This window comes from Pecten maximus, chromosome 11, assembly GCF_902652985.1.
Source record: "Pecten maximus chromosome 11, xPecMax1.1, whole genome shotgun sequence".
Taxonomy (NCBI): Eukaryota; Metazoa; Mollusca; class Bivalvia; order Pectinida; family Pectinidae; genus Pecten; species Pecten maximus.
In genome coordinates, this window is record NC_047025.1 from 12,093,427 (window position 1) to 12,109,657 (window position 16,231).

At 35.0% G+C, this 16,231-nt stretch overlaps 1 protein-coding gene across 1 annotated transcript; it reads left to right on the top strand.

Moving 5' to 3' along the window:
- Positions 1 to 12,591: 12,591 nt before the first annotated feature.
- LOC117338439 (brevican core protein-like) lies at positions 12,592 to 16,008 on the top strand. Its single transcript, XM_033899792.1, has 4 exons — positions 12,592 to 12,718; positions 13,887 to 14,021; positions 15,169 to 15,351; positions 15,773 to 16,008. The coding sequence occupies exons 1-4, from the start codon at positions 12,592 to 12,594 to the stop codon at positions 16,006 to 16,008; spliced, it is 681 nt and encodes a 226-aa protein (XP_033755683.1).
- Positions 16,009 to 16,231: the final 223 nt, after the last annotated feature.

Genomic DNA, 16,231 nt, shown 5'->3' on the forward strand with positions numbered 1-16,231 from the left:
CAATGTCGCAATAAAATGATTCTCCTCCTTATTTAAGCGTTAAAACTTGTCAAAACGTAATTTTTTTTAGTAATTGTATCAAACGTTTCTTGATTTTGTTTTTATTACCTATGTGATTTTAACAAACTTGTCTTGAAAAGGGCCTGTTTCCAAAATGGCCCCTTATCTGATTCAAATTTCCTGTTGGTGGTGCATTGCCCATGCCGTTGTGGTCACAAATCTATAAAGTATAAAGATTTAGGTCACTTGGTTTGTTTTTTATGGCTCCTAAAAGTTGTACCTTTCAGAAGCTGTTTAAGTGTTGATAAAATGTGCATGTTATGTAAAATATTAATGAAAATCTAATCAAATGATGGTCACCGTAAAGAATACATTCATGGCATGATTGTGACAAAAACTCATGTTTCCATCGCGCCATTTGGCTGTTGTATGGAAGAAACAATCTCAAAAATGCCATTTTCGATGATAACATTTTAGACACAAAAACTGTGTTTTTTTAGAAAATACACCCTTTTATGGACGTTGGATGCAAACCAATTTTTATCCTATTAAACAGTACGTAATATGCTATTGATGAGAGGCAAAATCATCAACATGTAAGTGGTGGAACATTTTCAAATCTTGGGTTGAATTAGCCTATGGTTGAATTGCCGATTTTCGACTTTCTTTAGATAATTAACAAAAACACGAGAGTATTTGCTCGGTATGTTGAGAATATGTACACAGATATGAAAAAAAATGAGAGAAACACTTGTTCATAAAAAAAATCCAAGATGGCTACTTCACAAGTCCCCGTGGTTGAAGACATTGGCTGACAAATAGACAGAACAACAAACAAAACGTGTTCCTTATGATTTTGGTTGGTTTTCGCATTTACGGGAGTGTTCATAGCTACGGGCGATTGTATAATACCTATATTTATAAGTTTGGTTAGTCACATGGTAACGGGGATCTTTCATATCGAGCCCCAAACATACTTTCGAGTCAATGATTCCGTAAACGTATAGACAAAGACAAGAAGATACGGATAAATGTACAAGGCCACACGATCAGAAAATTCATCAGAGGACAACTTGAGATAGAACAGTATTCATGTATCAGGGTGTCCTCAGTGTAAATCTTTATATCGATACTGTTTATTTAGTCGTTAGATATCATAAAACTGTCATGAAAATATCCGCTCTGATATTCAATAAAAAAAAATTGTATATAATAAGCTATATAATAGGGTTTCGACAAGGTTGTTACTCATTTCCCCTTTTCTTTCAATTTACAACCACATTCAGGCGGCTATATGAGAACGTTCCACCACATGGAATTAGCTGATTTTTGGTACACATATGAAACAAGTAAAGCTCTATCCGATTTTGTGATGGAAATTTGCATCTAAAACTATATAACGGGAGAAAATTGCAATTTTATGACATTTTTCTTCATCATTGTGTCTCTGCAAGTGCATTTTCATCCGAGAAATTTTTTGTTTTATGTTTTATGAATAAACACGATGTTTTGGAAATATTTATCAAAAGAATTTATACTATGTTGCGAATTACAATTTCGAGATAACCTTCTTTTATTTACGACCTTATGTCTTTGATGCTCAAAATGACAACTTTATAAAAAATACATTTTCACTGATATTATGTAATCTGGGTGTCGGAAAGGTGTAAAAATTTCTTCGGAAAAAAAAAACTGTAGTTGAGCTAGATAAGAAATTATACGGGGGCAGGCTCCTATGGAGAATTAACATTACTGGAAACAGGCCCTTTGTTTTTTGCTCACTAAGTCTCGCAACAATAAAACCTTAAGATCGTTTCATAAAATTTTCTTTGGGGATCCTAAATATAATACTGCTAAGGTTAAGTTAATAAGATACTGACAACAATGCTTGAATATCATGTGTGGGATATAAACACACTACTTTCTTGATTAACTGATTTCATCTACTCGCAGTCCGAATAGAATATATCTTATTTTCATATTTTCTTTATGTACATCTTTCGTCTTAGACTTAAATTCCATTACCAAAGATCAACAGATATTTTATATTGATAATTGATCGCATATACATCATGATACGTTTGCTGTTCAAGATAGTGGATTAAATGCTCTACATCACTGTGCTCTAGAAATTTGATCACACAATACTATAATGCATGGTTTGGTTTGGTTTATTTTGTTTATTGTCCTATTAACAGCTAAGGTCATTTAAGGACGGCCTCCCGTGTGTGCGACATGCATGCGTGTAGCGAGTGCGTATGTGTGTTTTGGGAGGCTGCGGTATGTTCGTGTTAAGTCTCCTTGTGATAGGCCGGAACTTTTGCCGATTTATAGTGCTACCTCACTGAGGCATACTGCCGAAGACACCCAGAAGGTCACCCCACCCGGTCACATTATACTGGCAACGGGCAAACCAGTCGTCTCACTCCTTATATGCTGAGCGCTAAGCAGGAGCAGTAACTACCATTTCTAAAGACTCTGGTATGTCTCGGCCAGGGGACAGAACCCAAAGCCTTCCTCACAGCGGCGAACGCTCAACTTATTGCCAAAAGTGAGGCATTGTCAAGGGAGACATTAGGAAGAAGAAAGTTTGTAAGAAAGAAGAGAAAAGATAAGATCCCAAATTCAGTCGCCTCTTACGATCATGCAATGGGGGCACCAGGTACAATTCTTACGCCCTACCTGCAGGGCAGCAAAATATCTAGAAATAATTGTTTGTAACATATTGAACTTTATCCAGGTAATATTGTGTTAGTACACTGTACTAAATCCGGATAGTATTGTTTGTAATGCATTGAACCGTATCCATATGAATGATTTGAAATAAATAAAAAATATCAAACAGATATTTTTGTAACACTTTGAACCGTATCTAGACAATATTGCTTGAAATACATTGCAAAATATCAATAAAATATTTTTGTAATACATAAAAGCATATCATACCAATATCATTTGTAAAACATTGTACCTTGTCCAGAAAATATTTTTGTAACAAAATCAAACCTGGTAATATTGTTTGTAAAACATTGAACCTCCGTATCAAGCTAATGTATAATTGTGTTAACCATAAGAAAAACTGTTATTTTCCAAACGTAAATGTATGAATAATGTTTGTATAAATGTTTCCTTTTTTATTCACATCATAGTTTTCTCATTGTTACACATATTTCTGTTTTAATGTAAACCGTATAAAGTGTCGGTTAATAAATGCTTTATCAATATTGCCACTATTTTCCTTATTTTTTCTTCTTGCATTAACAAATGTTAATCAGAAAACCAAGATGTCGAAAAATCCAGAAAATGTGACAAAATTGTGCGAAATAAAGAAAAAAAAGGTAAATAGCAGCAATATTGGAATACGAACAAACCAGGATTTCTTTCTTGGAAACAAAGCCTGGGACATGAGTCATCCACGGACCAACAAACTCGTATGTGGGTTAATGTTGCGCCCAATTCTGTTGCTCATTAGTGTATTCATGTGAATTATACATTGTTGTACTTTGTTGCAACTTCAACATTCCGCTGACGTCACTTTGTTTACAGGTTCCGCGTTGTGTTTGCTCTGCCTGACATGAAGGCAACATTTTGTATTTTTCACTGTTTTTGTACGTTTTTGATGTTTTAAATGATGAGATATGGTAAAGCAACATCAAATGATACCAGCTATGAATTTTTGAACTGATCAACTTTCATGGCAGTGATAGAGACTGTGGTTTTAAAACAATATTAAATTTGCCAGCATGTGCGCATAACTGAAAATGTTCTACATAATACAGTATATCTTTGAAAATTACCTGGAAATAATGGATTTAATTAATTACGACTCGTTGGATTCGTGTAGTTTGTTTCTATGCCGCCGTTCGACACTAAAACACTGAAGAGTTCCGATATTGTGACATAAGCATTAATATCGATCGTAATTTCCCAAAAGTGCAATCTTGTATCAAACTTAACAAAATATTAAATGAGACTTTTTGGATAGAAAACTAACTCATTTAGGAAGATTTTACTGTGCACCTGAATGATTTCCAAGATAGAGGAAAAGTTCTATTATGAAACCAAAATCCCCGAAAATAAATTGAACGGAATCGTTAAAATCCATCAGATACATATGACTTTTCAAATGAATATTCATAAAACCCCTTAATTGATTCAAGATACTCCGTTGAAAAAATGTGATTTAACAGTTGCACTTTGCAAAAAGCTCAAACGGTGTTAATGTTGTTGAATTTACCAGTCACGTGACCTTACTAAATGTGCGAGTGACCCGAAAGGGCCGTCGTTTTACAAATGACATTGTGTACTTTCATTTCAACAGTACAACAAGGTAAACAGGGCGATAAAGACAAGACAAAATATAGTTGAAGGTGCTTATATAATGAAGGACAAAACTAACAGCGATGCGTTATGGTCATGGAGCTTAGTTGTCAACTGAACAATAAGGGAGCATAGATATGTAAACGAAACAGTGGTTTTATCTCAAAATCGATTTTAAAAAAAATCATTCAATGAACAGAATATTGATTTCAATTTCCTTGAAATAAGCACAAGGATAGTTAGACCATGTGATACCGAAAGGATGAGCCGACACTCGTTATGTCAATCTAGGTCAAGTTTATATAAGATTCTTTAGAAATCGTCAGTGAATTAACAAGAGGCATGTATTAGAGCATAAGGTGTACGTCCGAGGGAATGGAATAGTTCCATGTGAAGTCCTTGAGTAAATTTTACATCGATCTCAGTGAACGGTTATTGCACATCCGTGTTTGAAAAAGGTTGTTCATCTTTGGACAGTTTGGTACTTTTTTGGTTATTCCTCTTAGTCGACATGAAAATTGAACAATATTGATCGAAACGTGTATGCTATCAAACTTCAGACTCATATCTATGATTGCAAAAGAGCTGTTATTATTTCAAACTGAAGATAACAAAAAGTGTTTCAAAATCAGTTTTCCTCACATGGACTATAACAAACTGCTACTTCTCTTCTCGAAGAGGAGAAATCCTTGATCAATGATATTTTTTTCCAACTTTTTTTTTCAGACTGTCATTGAAGTAATACTATTTTCAACATACATGAACCTCTGGACGAATATTTAAGGACATTCAGTTAACCCCAACGGCTACCCTTTTAACCCCTTCGCAAGACCCTGGGGAATGGAAATACAAAACTCTCTGCCTTTGACCGTAAAATGCCCATACAAAATTGTATCTAAATTGGTTGAAGTGTTCTTGAGGAAAATTAATAACAGTATATGTATATTCTTTACCGATACTTGGCGCACGACGGATGACGACCTTCTAGGAAAAACAAAAACAAAACAAAGCAAAACCGATAACAATATGCCTCTTAAGCCCCAGTCAATAACCTTCATTTCAAAATTATCATTTTTGTTATTTCAAACACGTTTTGTTGATATTTCAAAGTACTATTATTGTTTAGGACAAACGTTTAATCTTTTTATATTGATTTTGCTACCCAATGAAATGCTAATGTTAGCAAACCCATTAAGTATATAATTAAGAAAATGATACCAAATCATTATTACATATTTTTGCTATCTTACCTGGCCGATTGAGTAATTACTTTATAAACATGTCATCAATTGTCTCGAATTGACCAGAGATATTGTGTATTAAGATGACAGTGCCACCGAATTGTTCTTTACATAGCGCATTTAAATACGCTTACACCATAATAGACCAACAGTAATTTATAAAGAGCTACTTCCGATGATTTCAACATGCGCAAGGTTGCGACAATATTCATCCTTTCAGTTCAAGGTAAATATCTTTTTAAATATTAGACATAGATTTGTATGCGTTCTAACGGTTTATTAAAAAAAAAATCCCATTTGTTCAATATAATGTTTCCGGTAACATGGTAATGTGTTACGCTACGCTGGTTTAAGGACTTTATGTTTCGTTCGTCTGAAGAGATTTGGTGTATAATGAAATCCACAACAGTCCATACAATAACATTGATTTGAGTCTACTGATTACAAAGAGAGGATTATTTAACTTATATTATCAAATGTTGACCGAGATGATCAGTTTCGTCATCTGTTGTCTTTAGGTATAATATCCTTTGATCTTATTTTGATAAATTTACATTAAATTTCAATAACTATCATAATATCACGTTTGCTGATTTGATGTTTTGTAAAGTATAAGTATATCCCGTAATATTTTGTGATATTGACGTCTAGTAGAAATGTTCAAAAAGATCTAGAATACTGAAAATATATGTCCTATTATATCTAGAAAAAAAGATGTCGAAAGCAACTTGCAGATTTTACCTTTCACAACATTCTTAGAGGTTTATATGGAAATGACAACTTCATATTCTAACACGATTCGTTTGCAACGCGTGTTTTGATTGGTTACGGACCATGTTCTAATCTGCGATAGATCCATGATCTATCGTGTTAAGCCACGCCTCGTTTCTAATCAAAACAATATGGCGTCAAGTTCGACTCGTAGCGAAATTCAACACTCTTCACCATTGACCAATGAGATTGGAATCGAAAGTGAAGAAATCGAAAAGAATGAATGAACTGAATGAATTTAACAAAAATCGTTAACATCATTCTTACCGTCATTTATTGATTGAAACGTTCATTTCGTCCGTGTGTAGGCATCTAGCAAAGTAAAATCCGAAATGAAATGGAACAAGTGCACACAACTTCACATAACGGTTGAGCCTGTAGAAACACATCAACACTGACTTTGTCAAAACGCACATGTCGTTATGCATACTGCGTAAATCCAAATACGTCGTTTAATCTTCGGTATTAAACAGGACTTTTACAACAATCCAAATACACCGCTTCGTCAACATACAGATCGAACTCTCGCCAGTATGGGCGTGGCCAATTGACCGACTTTGAAAGCTTCTTTCTGATTGGTCAATCCGTCACAGTATGACACGTCACTAGCGGAGGTCACAGAGTACTTGTAGCGTACTTGTAGCGATGTAAAACAATGTTTCTAAATATATGCGATAGTAAATGTGTTAGAATGGGGATAGTACGTTGTTTTTCGTGGCTATACTGGCGATTAGAACATGAAATTTGGTTTAAACTCTCGACCTATCGGTCTCGAGTTCAAACCAAATTTCATGTTCTAATCGCCAGTATAGCCCCTCAAAACAACGTACTATCCCCTAAACATAGCAATTGTGTCGTCATATCATAATAACGGATGACTGTTAGCTATTTAATCATAACCACCGTTAAGCCAATAAGTATATAATTCCTGGAAAAGCGACCAATTTAAACAAAGAGTGAGATCAAAACTGGTATCCCAATGTATGGTGCCGTTCAACATACAGGGGTAAAGACATGAAGTAAATAATAGGTGTATATAATATATCAAAAGATGACGCTCATTCCACCTCAACATCTGATCTCTAAACAAAAGTTTATCTATCAGTCTAGATATTTATGGTTATTTTCATCGTTTTATTGATTCTGATTGAGAATTACATTTCCGTTTTTCAGTTTATGTTTCAATCGTACTTTATAAAATGGATTGATTTCCATTTTATTCAGGTTTGAATTATGTTTGGCTTGGAATTAAAGCCATCTTACAACAAGGAAGTTGGGTATCCCTGGATAGGAGCGATTCGCCTCACACAAACGTCGACTTTGGACAAACTAACAACCACTATGGACAGGACCGGGATTATCTAGAACGCTTTGCTATATAAGAGGGATAATGTGACATTCCAAGACTTTTCTGAATATGACGTGTGGTGATATAAGAAAAGTTTGGTAGTCATTTTACGCGTGATTATGGTAATATGTATCTATCATAATTCAGTATGATTACTCAGGGTTTTAAACTGTTTGTTTTTTATAACTCAGTATATCAACAAGTCCGCGTTATACTTCGGTTTAAATTTAAACAATGTATTCAATTATTAAAAAAAAAGGGGGGGGGGGGGGGGGGGGGGGGGGGTCAATAAAAGCATTTTAGGTTATAATCAAAAATAAAAACTTAACATTTTAAAAGTAAATCAAAGTATAAACAGCGGGGTTTCTTAATTTGGATCATACAAATCAAGAGTGAATATAGGGGACTGGAAGTTAAACTAGCTAGCTATGGTATATCAGGTAAATTACTCCACTGGTTAATGGATTATGTGTCAGATAGAAAACAGCAGGTATTCTTTGGGAATAGCAAATCACTAGTTAAGTCTACAAACGCAGGGGTACCCCAGGGCTCGGTGCTTGGACCCCTTTTGTTCATTATATACATTAATGATATAACAGATAGTATAGAAAGCCTTTCAAATCTTTTCGCGGATGATACTTCTCTTTTATGCTCTGATAAATCTCCGCAGGTTATTGAACAGCAAATTAATAATGATCTTTTAAATATTCAATCGTGGGCAAGTAAATGGTTGGTCAAGTTCAATCCTGCAAAAACTGAAGCGTTGCTTATCTCTAATACAGAACTGGATCATATTATCGAAATAAATTTTAACAATATAAATATTGAATTTGTAGACTACCATAAGCATCTAGGAGTATATATAGATTCTAATTGTAAGTAGAGCAGTCATATACAACATATTTGTAAAACAGTAGCGAAGCAATTAGGTGTCCTCCGTAAATTGAAATATATCCTAAATAGAAGAACATATTATATATAGATCCTTTATTCTCCCTGTTTTAGAATATTGTTGTGAACTTTGGGACGGTTGTTCGATTGCTGACGCCGACAGTTTAGAAAAATTACAGCTAGAAGCTTGCCGAATTATCACTGGTCTACCTTCATATACAAGCAGAAAATCCCTGTATGCTGAAAAGGGATGGGAACCTTTATCCCAACGGCGTTCCCGTCGAAAACTCCAATTGTTCTTTAAAATACACAATAATATTACTCCTGAATATCTAAATACTCTACTCCCGCCCATTGTTGCTGATCATTCTGAACATAATCTTCGCAATGCAGAAAACTATAACTTGCCTAAAAACTGATTGGAATCATCTAACCTATCGTTTTTCCCCCTCAACAATTAGACAGTGGAATAAATTAGATAGTCGGCACATTGTTTCATTTTTAACCTTTAAAAATGCCATTCGTAATACAGACCTACCACAGGTACCAAATTTGTTTTTATATGGTAAACGTAAAACTAATATCTTACATACACGGTTAAGAAATCGGGCTAGTACATTAAGAAATCATTTATTTAGAGCCAACCTTATTACTGATCAACGTTGTCATTGTGGCTTTCCTACTAAAAATACCCACCACTTCTTCTTTGATTGTAATACGTATGCGGAACAAAGAATTTCACTTTTCCGCCATCTAAACCGCTATATTCCTCTCAACGTAAATCTACTTCTTTTTGGAGACACGACTCTTTCTGAGCAAGAAAACGAATTGATTTTTATGCACACTCAGCAATTTATCAATGACTCTAACAGATTCTAGCTCCTAACACCCTCCTCCCTCCCTCCCCTCTCTCTCTCTCTCTCTCTCTCTCTCTCTCTCTCTCTCATGATGTTTCTCCACGTGTGACTGTATGATAGTGTGAGAAAATGTATTTTAGTATTGTAAATAAGCCATCTTGAATTTTGTTAATGTATAGTTTTATTGTAAGGAAAGGGCTTTGTATAAGTTGAAAATTCCATATCGAAAATTATTTTTGCAATTTTTTTTAGAATCCTAGCATAGGCAATAGGTTAATAAACAATACAAGTAAATATAAAATATGTTTATAAACAATTCAAGTAGTAGACAATAGGTTTATAAACAATTAAAGTAAATAGACAATAGGTTGATAAACAATTAAAGTAAATAGACAATAGGTTGATAAACAATTAAAGTAAATAGACAATAGGTTGGTCAACACGCTACACGTCAGTATCTATGTGCTTTACAATACACAACAGTGTATTAACAAGTATGATAAAAATAAACAAGATGTTTCTCTTCTAAGGATATTACAAATACAAACACGATATTTTAAAACGAATTGAGAGTTATATACAGCAGAACCAAAATAAATCTAACTGTATCATGTAGCTCTTTGGTCCATTTATGTCTTTTTTATGCTAAAAGCTAAAAGTATCTATAACAGAAGGGGGCTAAAATTTTGAAATAAGTTGAAATAAATGTCAAAATCAAGATAGGTAGGTATAAAAGATCAAGCTTTCAATAAATTCCCTGATTTTCAATATTGATTTTCAAGAGATCCTTATGTATATATGTATACTCTGGATAATTTAATAATTAAAATGAATTAAAATGTGACATTATAAGCCTACAACAATTTACAAGACACATTTACAATTTATATAAGAGTTTATATTTTTTCAAACATGGCAATATTGACTACATATATCAATGAACAAAATTAAAAGATTGTAGCCCCAAAGGGGAGAAATGTTCGTGTAAACCTTCGGTGTAACTGATCAAGCTGCCTTGATTGAAGAATACCGTTTCTTCCTGATCCTGAGAGCTTCTCGTCAAATTTGTATCTGCATGTTCACAACTAAATTCGTCGATTTTTTATTTCATCTCTCCGACAAATTCGACATTGGTGCGTCATTACATGCATCTTCTACTTCTCCCATTTCGATGACTCATGTTCGGGTCCACCAGCTAATGAAGTTGCACTTAGCATGCTAAGCGAGATAATGCATGTATTAAGTTCAACGATATACAGGATAAATATACCCTGGAAAAGTCTATCTGCATTTTGAGTTTCTACAAAGTGCAAGAACAATTCAGACGATAATGATTTGTCCATACATTTCATAATGTTGACCTTCGAGCGCTAAATGTTTTATTCACACAAACATTGTAGAGAAGTGAAAAAAAAAATCCTTCAAATATTGATTCATTACGCTATTTTATTCATTATCTATTTAAAGATAGACATAAAAATTACGTCATCATGTTGTTTCATTCTTCTAAAACTCATTGATGCAATATCCCAGTTCAGACGTTATTAGTTATCAAAGAGAGCTGACTGTTTCTGTGAATGCGCCATTTAGAGTATCGTTTGAAGACTTTCGACATGTTCATGTTTGCACACATCCTCCTGTCATTCCAAGGTAAGGAACCTGTTTAGTTTTCCTCTAGATTATAATGAATGATTAAATATTGATGATAGCAAATAAGAACATGCAAAAATAGTTCTATTAATTAATTTATTTTTAATTATTCGTGTGCATGGCTTTTCGATTTAAAAATTGGAAGATTCGCATTCCAAAAAAAGATGTTATGACATATCAACTGTATTAGCGCGTCTGTGTCATCAGACAAGACACAGTTGTATGATGTCGTCTAGTGAGTTAGCCACCAGTTACTACAAGTACTGTTCAACATACATATTGCTATTAGAAAATATTCGAAGATGATTATGCGTTTTGCCTTACAGCATGGATTTGTGATAGCATTGATGTATAGCGAGACTGTTTACACTGTGACAGGCTTTAGCGCGTCATAACAATTGACGTCGTACTATCATTCTTAGAACTCGTGGTCAAAATAATCATCTATCGTGAGTTTCCTTTTTTAAATGTATTGGATTGATGATGTGAGTTTTGAATCGTTATTGAGCCTTTTATCATGAAAAATAGAAGAATTAAAAAAAGATCCAAAAATCTGATAAGAAAGGGTCGAATGACATTTTCTATTTTCCAAATGACTCATGGTAGACATTTTTGTACCATTGTTTTTGTTCTACAAGGTGATAGGTCAGCTGTTTAATTCTGCGTCATTTTGACCGCGTCAGTTAATCGGTCGAGTGCACATTTGCCAGAAAACTCGTTTTCAAATTTAAAATCTAAAGGAAAAAGCGTACATTTTTGCAAGTGAGAAAAACGAAATAAAAAGTCTTTAAATTATAAAGAACACATGCGACTATTTATAATATTACGTCACAGATTGATTACTTAATTGGATACACTAGATGAGTCTTATGCTGGCCCATCATCGGGTGGATTCTTCTCCCTTAGACTTTCGGCGTTTCCATCGACAACCTCCAGAGGTGCGTCGGCTGAGTTTATTATACATCCCAACCAGAGACCAGTCGGTTCTCGCTTCCGCTTTTTGTAACTATGTGTCGCATATCTCCTCACGTGTTGCATTAAATCGGGCAGTGATGTCTGACTGCCTCTTGTTACCTTGTGGTTTGTACTTTATCTGATGATCTCTCCACATTTCCTTCCCTTTCCTCGATATCCAGCTGAAAGCAACCCCTACCTACCTACTTGCCGACATTATTCGGTTCCTCCAGTATGCCAATGTGACGTCTAGTAGTTCTAAGACTTACCAGGCTGATTTACCAGAGAATCCCCCACATTCGACCTTTATAAGCAGACACCATTTCCTCCATCCTTGCTCTTGACAACCCTCCACTAGCTGCTGGTATTTTTATCGCTTTCGCACATTGCTCTTTTCCATCCTATTTTCACATTGGACAGTTAATTCGGCCAACGGTACTTGCTTGCAGCTGCGGCCTTGATTCCTCATCTATAATATCGGAATTCTGCCGTAGTCATGTCACTTCTTTCCCGTTTGTAAACTTTGATCTGGTGATGGCTCCTCGACTGAGGCGCTCTAATGCCACAGTCACAACAATATCCCCGTGCTGCAGTCTTGACTATTTTTATCAGTGCCTGTTTGGAGTCCTACTTCCTTCTTGTTGTGGTTCCTGAGCTGAACAAGCCTACATTGCTGAAGCTCCGAGGTACGCGCAGTCATCGCCGAAGGTAACCGCAAATCGTCTTCTCTTTTGTCTCTTCTCTTTGATCATTTGACCAAACGAGTCCGAAAAGCACACCGGGCTGATAGTCCAAGCCTTGAACTTCCCCGGAGGTCCACTTTCATCAATTGTTTTCAATCAAATACTCCGCCTGCTTTCTCATATTGACGACGCTGTTCCTGTTCTTTAATTAACGTTATATAATTAGCAGAACCTCTTCACTGGCTTCACTTTAACTGTCGATATGTCTTTTCCTTTGATTGTGAAACTTTCCTCCATCACTTTGTGCTTTCAGTGCATAACCCTGGAACATGATTTATTTGAATTTTATTCGTGCCAATGTGACCATCTCATCCAGATGACATAAGACCTATTTTCCTCCCAATACGACCTTTGTTTTCACCGGCATATCCATGAAGATCTGGTTGATGGTTGTATGATGCCTGAATCATGCAAGGGCTTTTGCACATCTTCGTGACAGCTTTGAAAGTCAATTACATGACACCTGCTACGAAAGCACACCTGCCAATAGGCATTAACTGTCGCTGTCATACAGGACCGTCCGACCGCGATTTTCACAGCTAATTATTTACATGTATCACTGCTATAGTGAATGTATTCAAAATTCCCTAAATGGTGAGAGTCGAGCTAACTTTTAGCAATGTTTTGAATCGTGCTACATGCTGTTATTGAGGAGTGTCAGCTGATTAATCTGTGTTACCAAAAATAGGTCATTCCAGGCGTAACATAATTCAAATGGTATCAACTTATCACAACATAGGTTATATAGCACGTATTGTATAGAAGCTTAAATTAAAATAATTGCATTATTAAATGGCGAAGCATAGTAGTCACCTGATAAAATATGCAAATAATGCCGTAAATATGTTTCTTTCAATTGTTATTGGATGACTTTTAGTTAAAATTTGAGTCATGTCATATTACATTTGAATTGAAGAGGGAGCATCGATCTTGTTGCAAGGAAAATAAATTTCAAAACTTAATTCGTTTTCTTGCTGTCGATTATAAAAGTCTATAATTAAAAAAAAACTATCTCAAAACCACATTAAGTCTGATTTCTTTAAAAAGATGAATGCTTGTGTAAAGTTGTAAACAATCGTGAATTATATAATATTGTTGATGTGTTTCACAGTGGTGTTGGCAAGTGGTCAAATTGTCCTAGAAAACAACAGTGGACTTGAAAACTGGTTCCCAAACACTGCTTTGACAACCGTTGGCGTAGTAGATTCAGTTATTGAATGCGGCATGCTGTGTAAAGAGGCCGGGTGTATGTCTATTGTTTACGAGACAATAGACAGGATCTGCCACCTCAGCGAAAGAATCCTCAGGGACACAACTAATTGTTCATTGAAGCTGAATACTGAACATTATTCAGGTATGGATTGACATACATAAATTACGGTTGCATATATGGATTGAATAGATTTTTTAAATTTTCATTGTCGTTATGAATACCAGTAGCTAGCTACATATCCCGTGGCGCGTGGTAGCGCGTCTCGGAGGATATGTAGTTACGTGTAGCTACTGGTATTCATAACGCAATGAAAATTTAAAAACATATATTCAATTCATATATTTACATAACCTTTATTTAAAAAATTCATATCGAGAAAACGAGAAAGTTTATTGAAAAGAAAAATTTGTCATGTATACAACGAAATGCCAAATTATTAGAACAGCCTGGAGATCCCGCCTATGCACCATCGTTTACAGTGTCCTTCCGCTCCGCAGTTTGCAGTAGTTTATTTATTTATTTTTTGCTTGTTATTTAAAACAAAGAGACATGAAATAACATCGAATACAATAATTTGTGTTAAATTAGATTTAATTGATGTAAATAGATTACAAAGCAAGCACAATTTACGGAAATGAAACGAGGACTACCAATTACTTGGTTTCTTCTTGAATCTTGAGTCACTGTTAGTATTGCTTGTACATATATAGCAGGTTCATGATGTATTTTGGACTTTATATGATTTTCAAGATGACCAGCAGCCGCTATGCCGTATTCTGCCATTCAAAATACATTACTGCCATTTCACGCGTTCAGTATATGTCCCGATAATTATCTATCCAAATACTTCTAAGATATATAGTTGTACAGTAATTATAGTCGTCGTTTTGGAAATTTTAGCACCACAATTCTCCAAGATGGAGCACAGGTCAGTCGCAAATCCGGACACTGTAAGGTTATTGCCGAACGTTGAACAGTCTTCAATATCTCAATTTTGCATTACAATAACGGCGTCAAAACAACTTTTGAATGCTATACAAAGGTTCTTAGTTTTTCGCGTGTTACGATCCCTGCAATTACATATAGTGAAGTAATATAGAAAAATGCAAGTAAAAATAATAGCGAAATTATATAGAAAATGGATGACTTATTACCTAATTCTATGTTTAATATCTTACAGTTGTCAGTGGAACCATCAATGGCTACAATTGTGACATAGTTGACGACAGTTGCCTGAAATTGTTGTCTAATAAACGGACATGGTCATTCGCAAGTGCGGAATGTGCTTCCGAAGGGGCAACACTCCTCTATATCGATAGCAACAGTGAGCAACTGGCCATTCAACAGTTCATGGCAGACCAAGGTAATGGGAATATTTTTAGTAATGTAGAAGTAATTGTGTCATGATTGGGATTATAATAGATCATTTGACATAGAAGACTTTGCTAAGGACTCCTGGACTTCGACATTAAGATTGCTCTAGATGTAAATGTTTGTAAGTTAACGTATTCGTCTAAATTATCAAAATGTTATTGGTAAGAGCCTTTTTGTGTTGCTATGCTTTCTCGTTTTGTCATTATGGATATGATGCTATGCAGACTAAAAAGTTGCATTTCATTTGTATGGACGGTATTGTTATGAAAGAGCAGACAAATTGCTCGGTCGATCGGTGCCAATTTTGCTGATAACTACAAAGGTCTAATATTATGTTGATGGATTGAAGATTTAATGTTATGCATTTGAAAGTTTATTTTTCGTAATGTACACTTCATATTTCATTTTAGGACTTTCTAATGTCTGGCTAGGAATTAATGACGTCACAGTGGAGGGTGACTGGAGAAACGAGGATGGAACCAAACCAAGTGCTTACAATAACTTTAAACTTGGGCAACCCGATGATCAATTCCCAGGTCAAGACTGTGGGAAAGTGAGGGAAAAAGATGGATATGAGTGGGATGATGACAAATGTATAAACGTGGACAGTGTCATATGTGAAATCAAAAAGGTTGGTTTTCCGTAAGACAAGCAACTAAAACATGCGAACAGAAATTGTGTCCGTATGTATTTTAGAATAAAGTCCTATTGAAGTAAAGGGAGTAACGCAGTATATTCTGACGTTGATTATCTCCTCTGTGAAACGAAAGTTGTTTCCCGGTAGTTAAGCATCTGGAATATATTGGTTAGTTAGCCTCATGTTTTGTAGATGTGAATTTTTGTTTATAAGAAAGAGATAATTTTCCTTG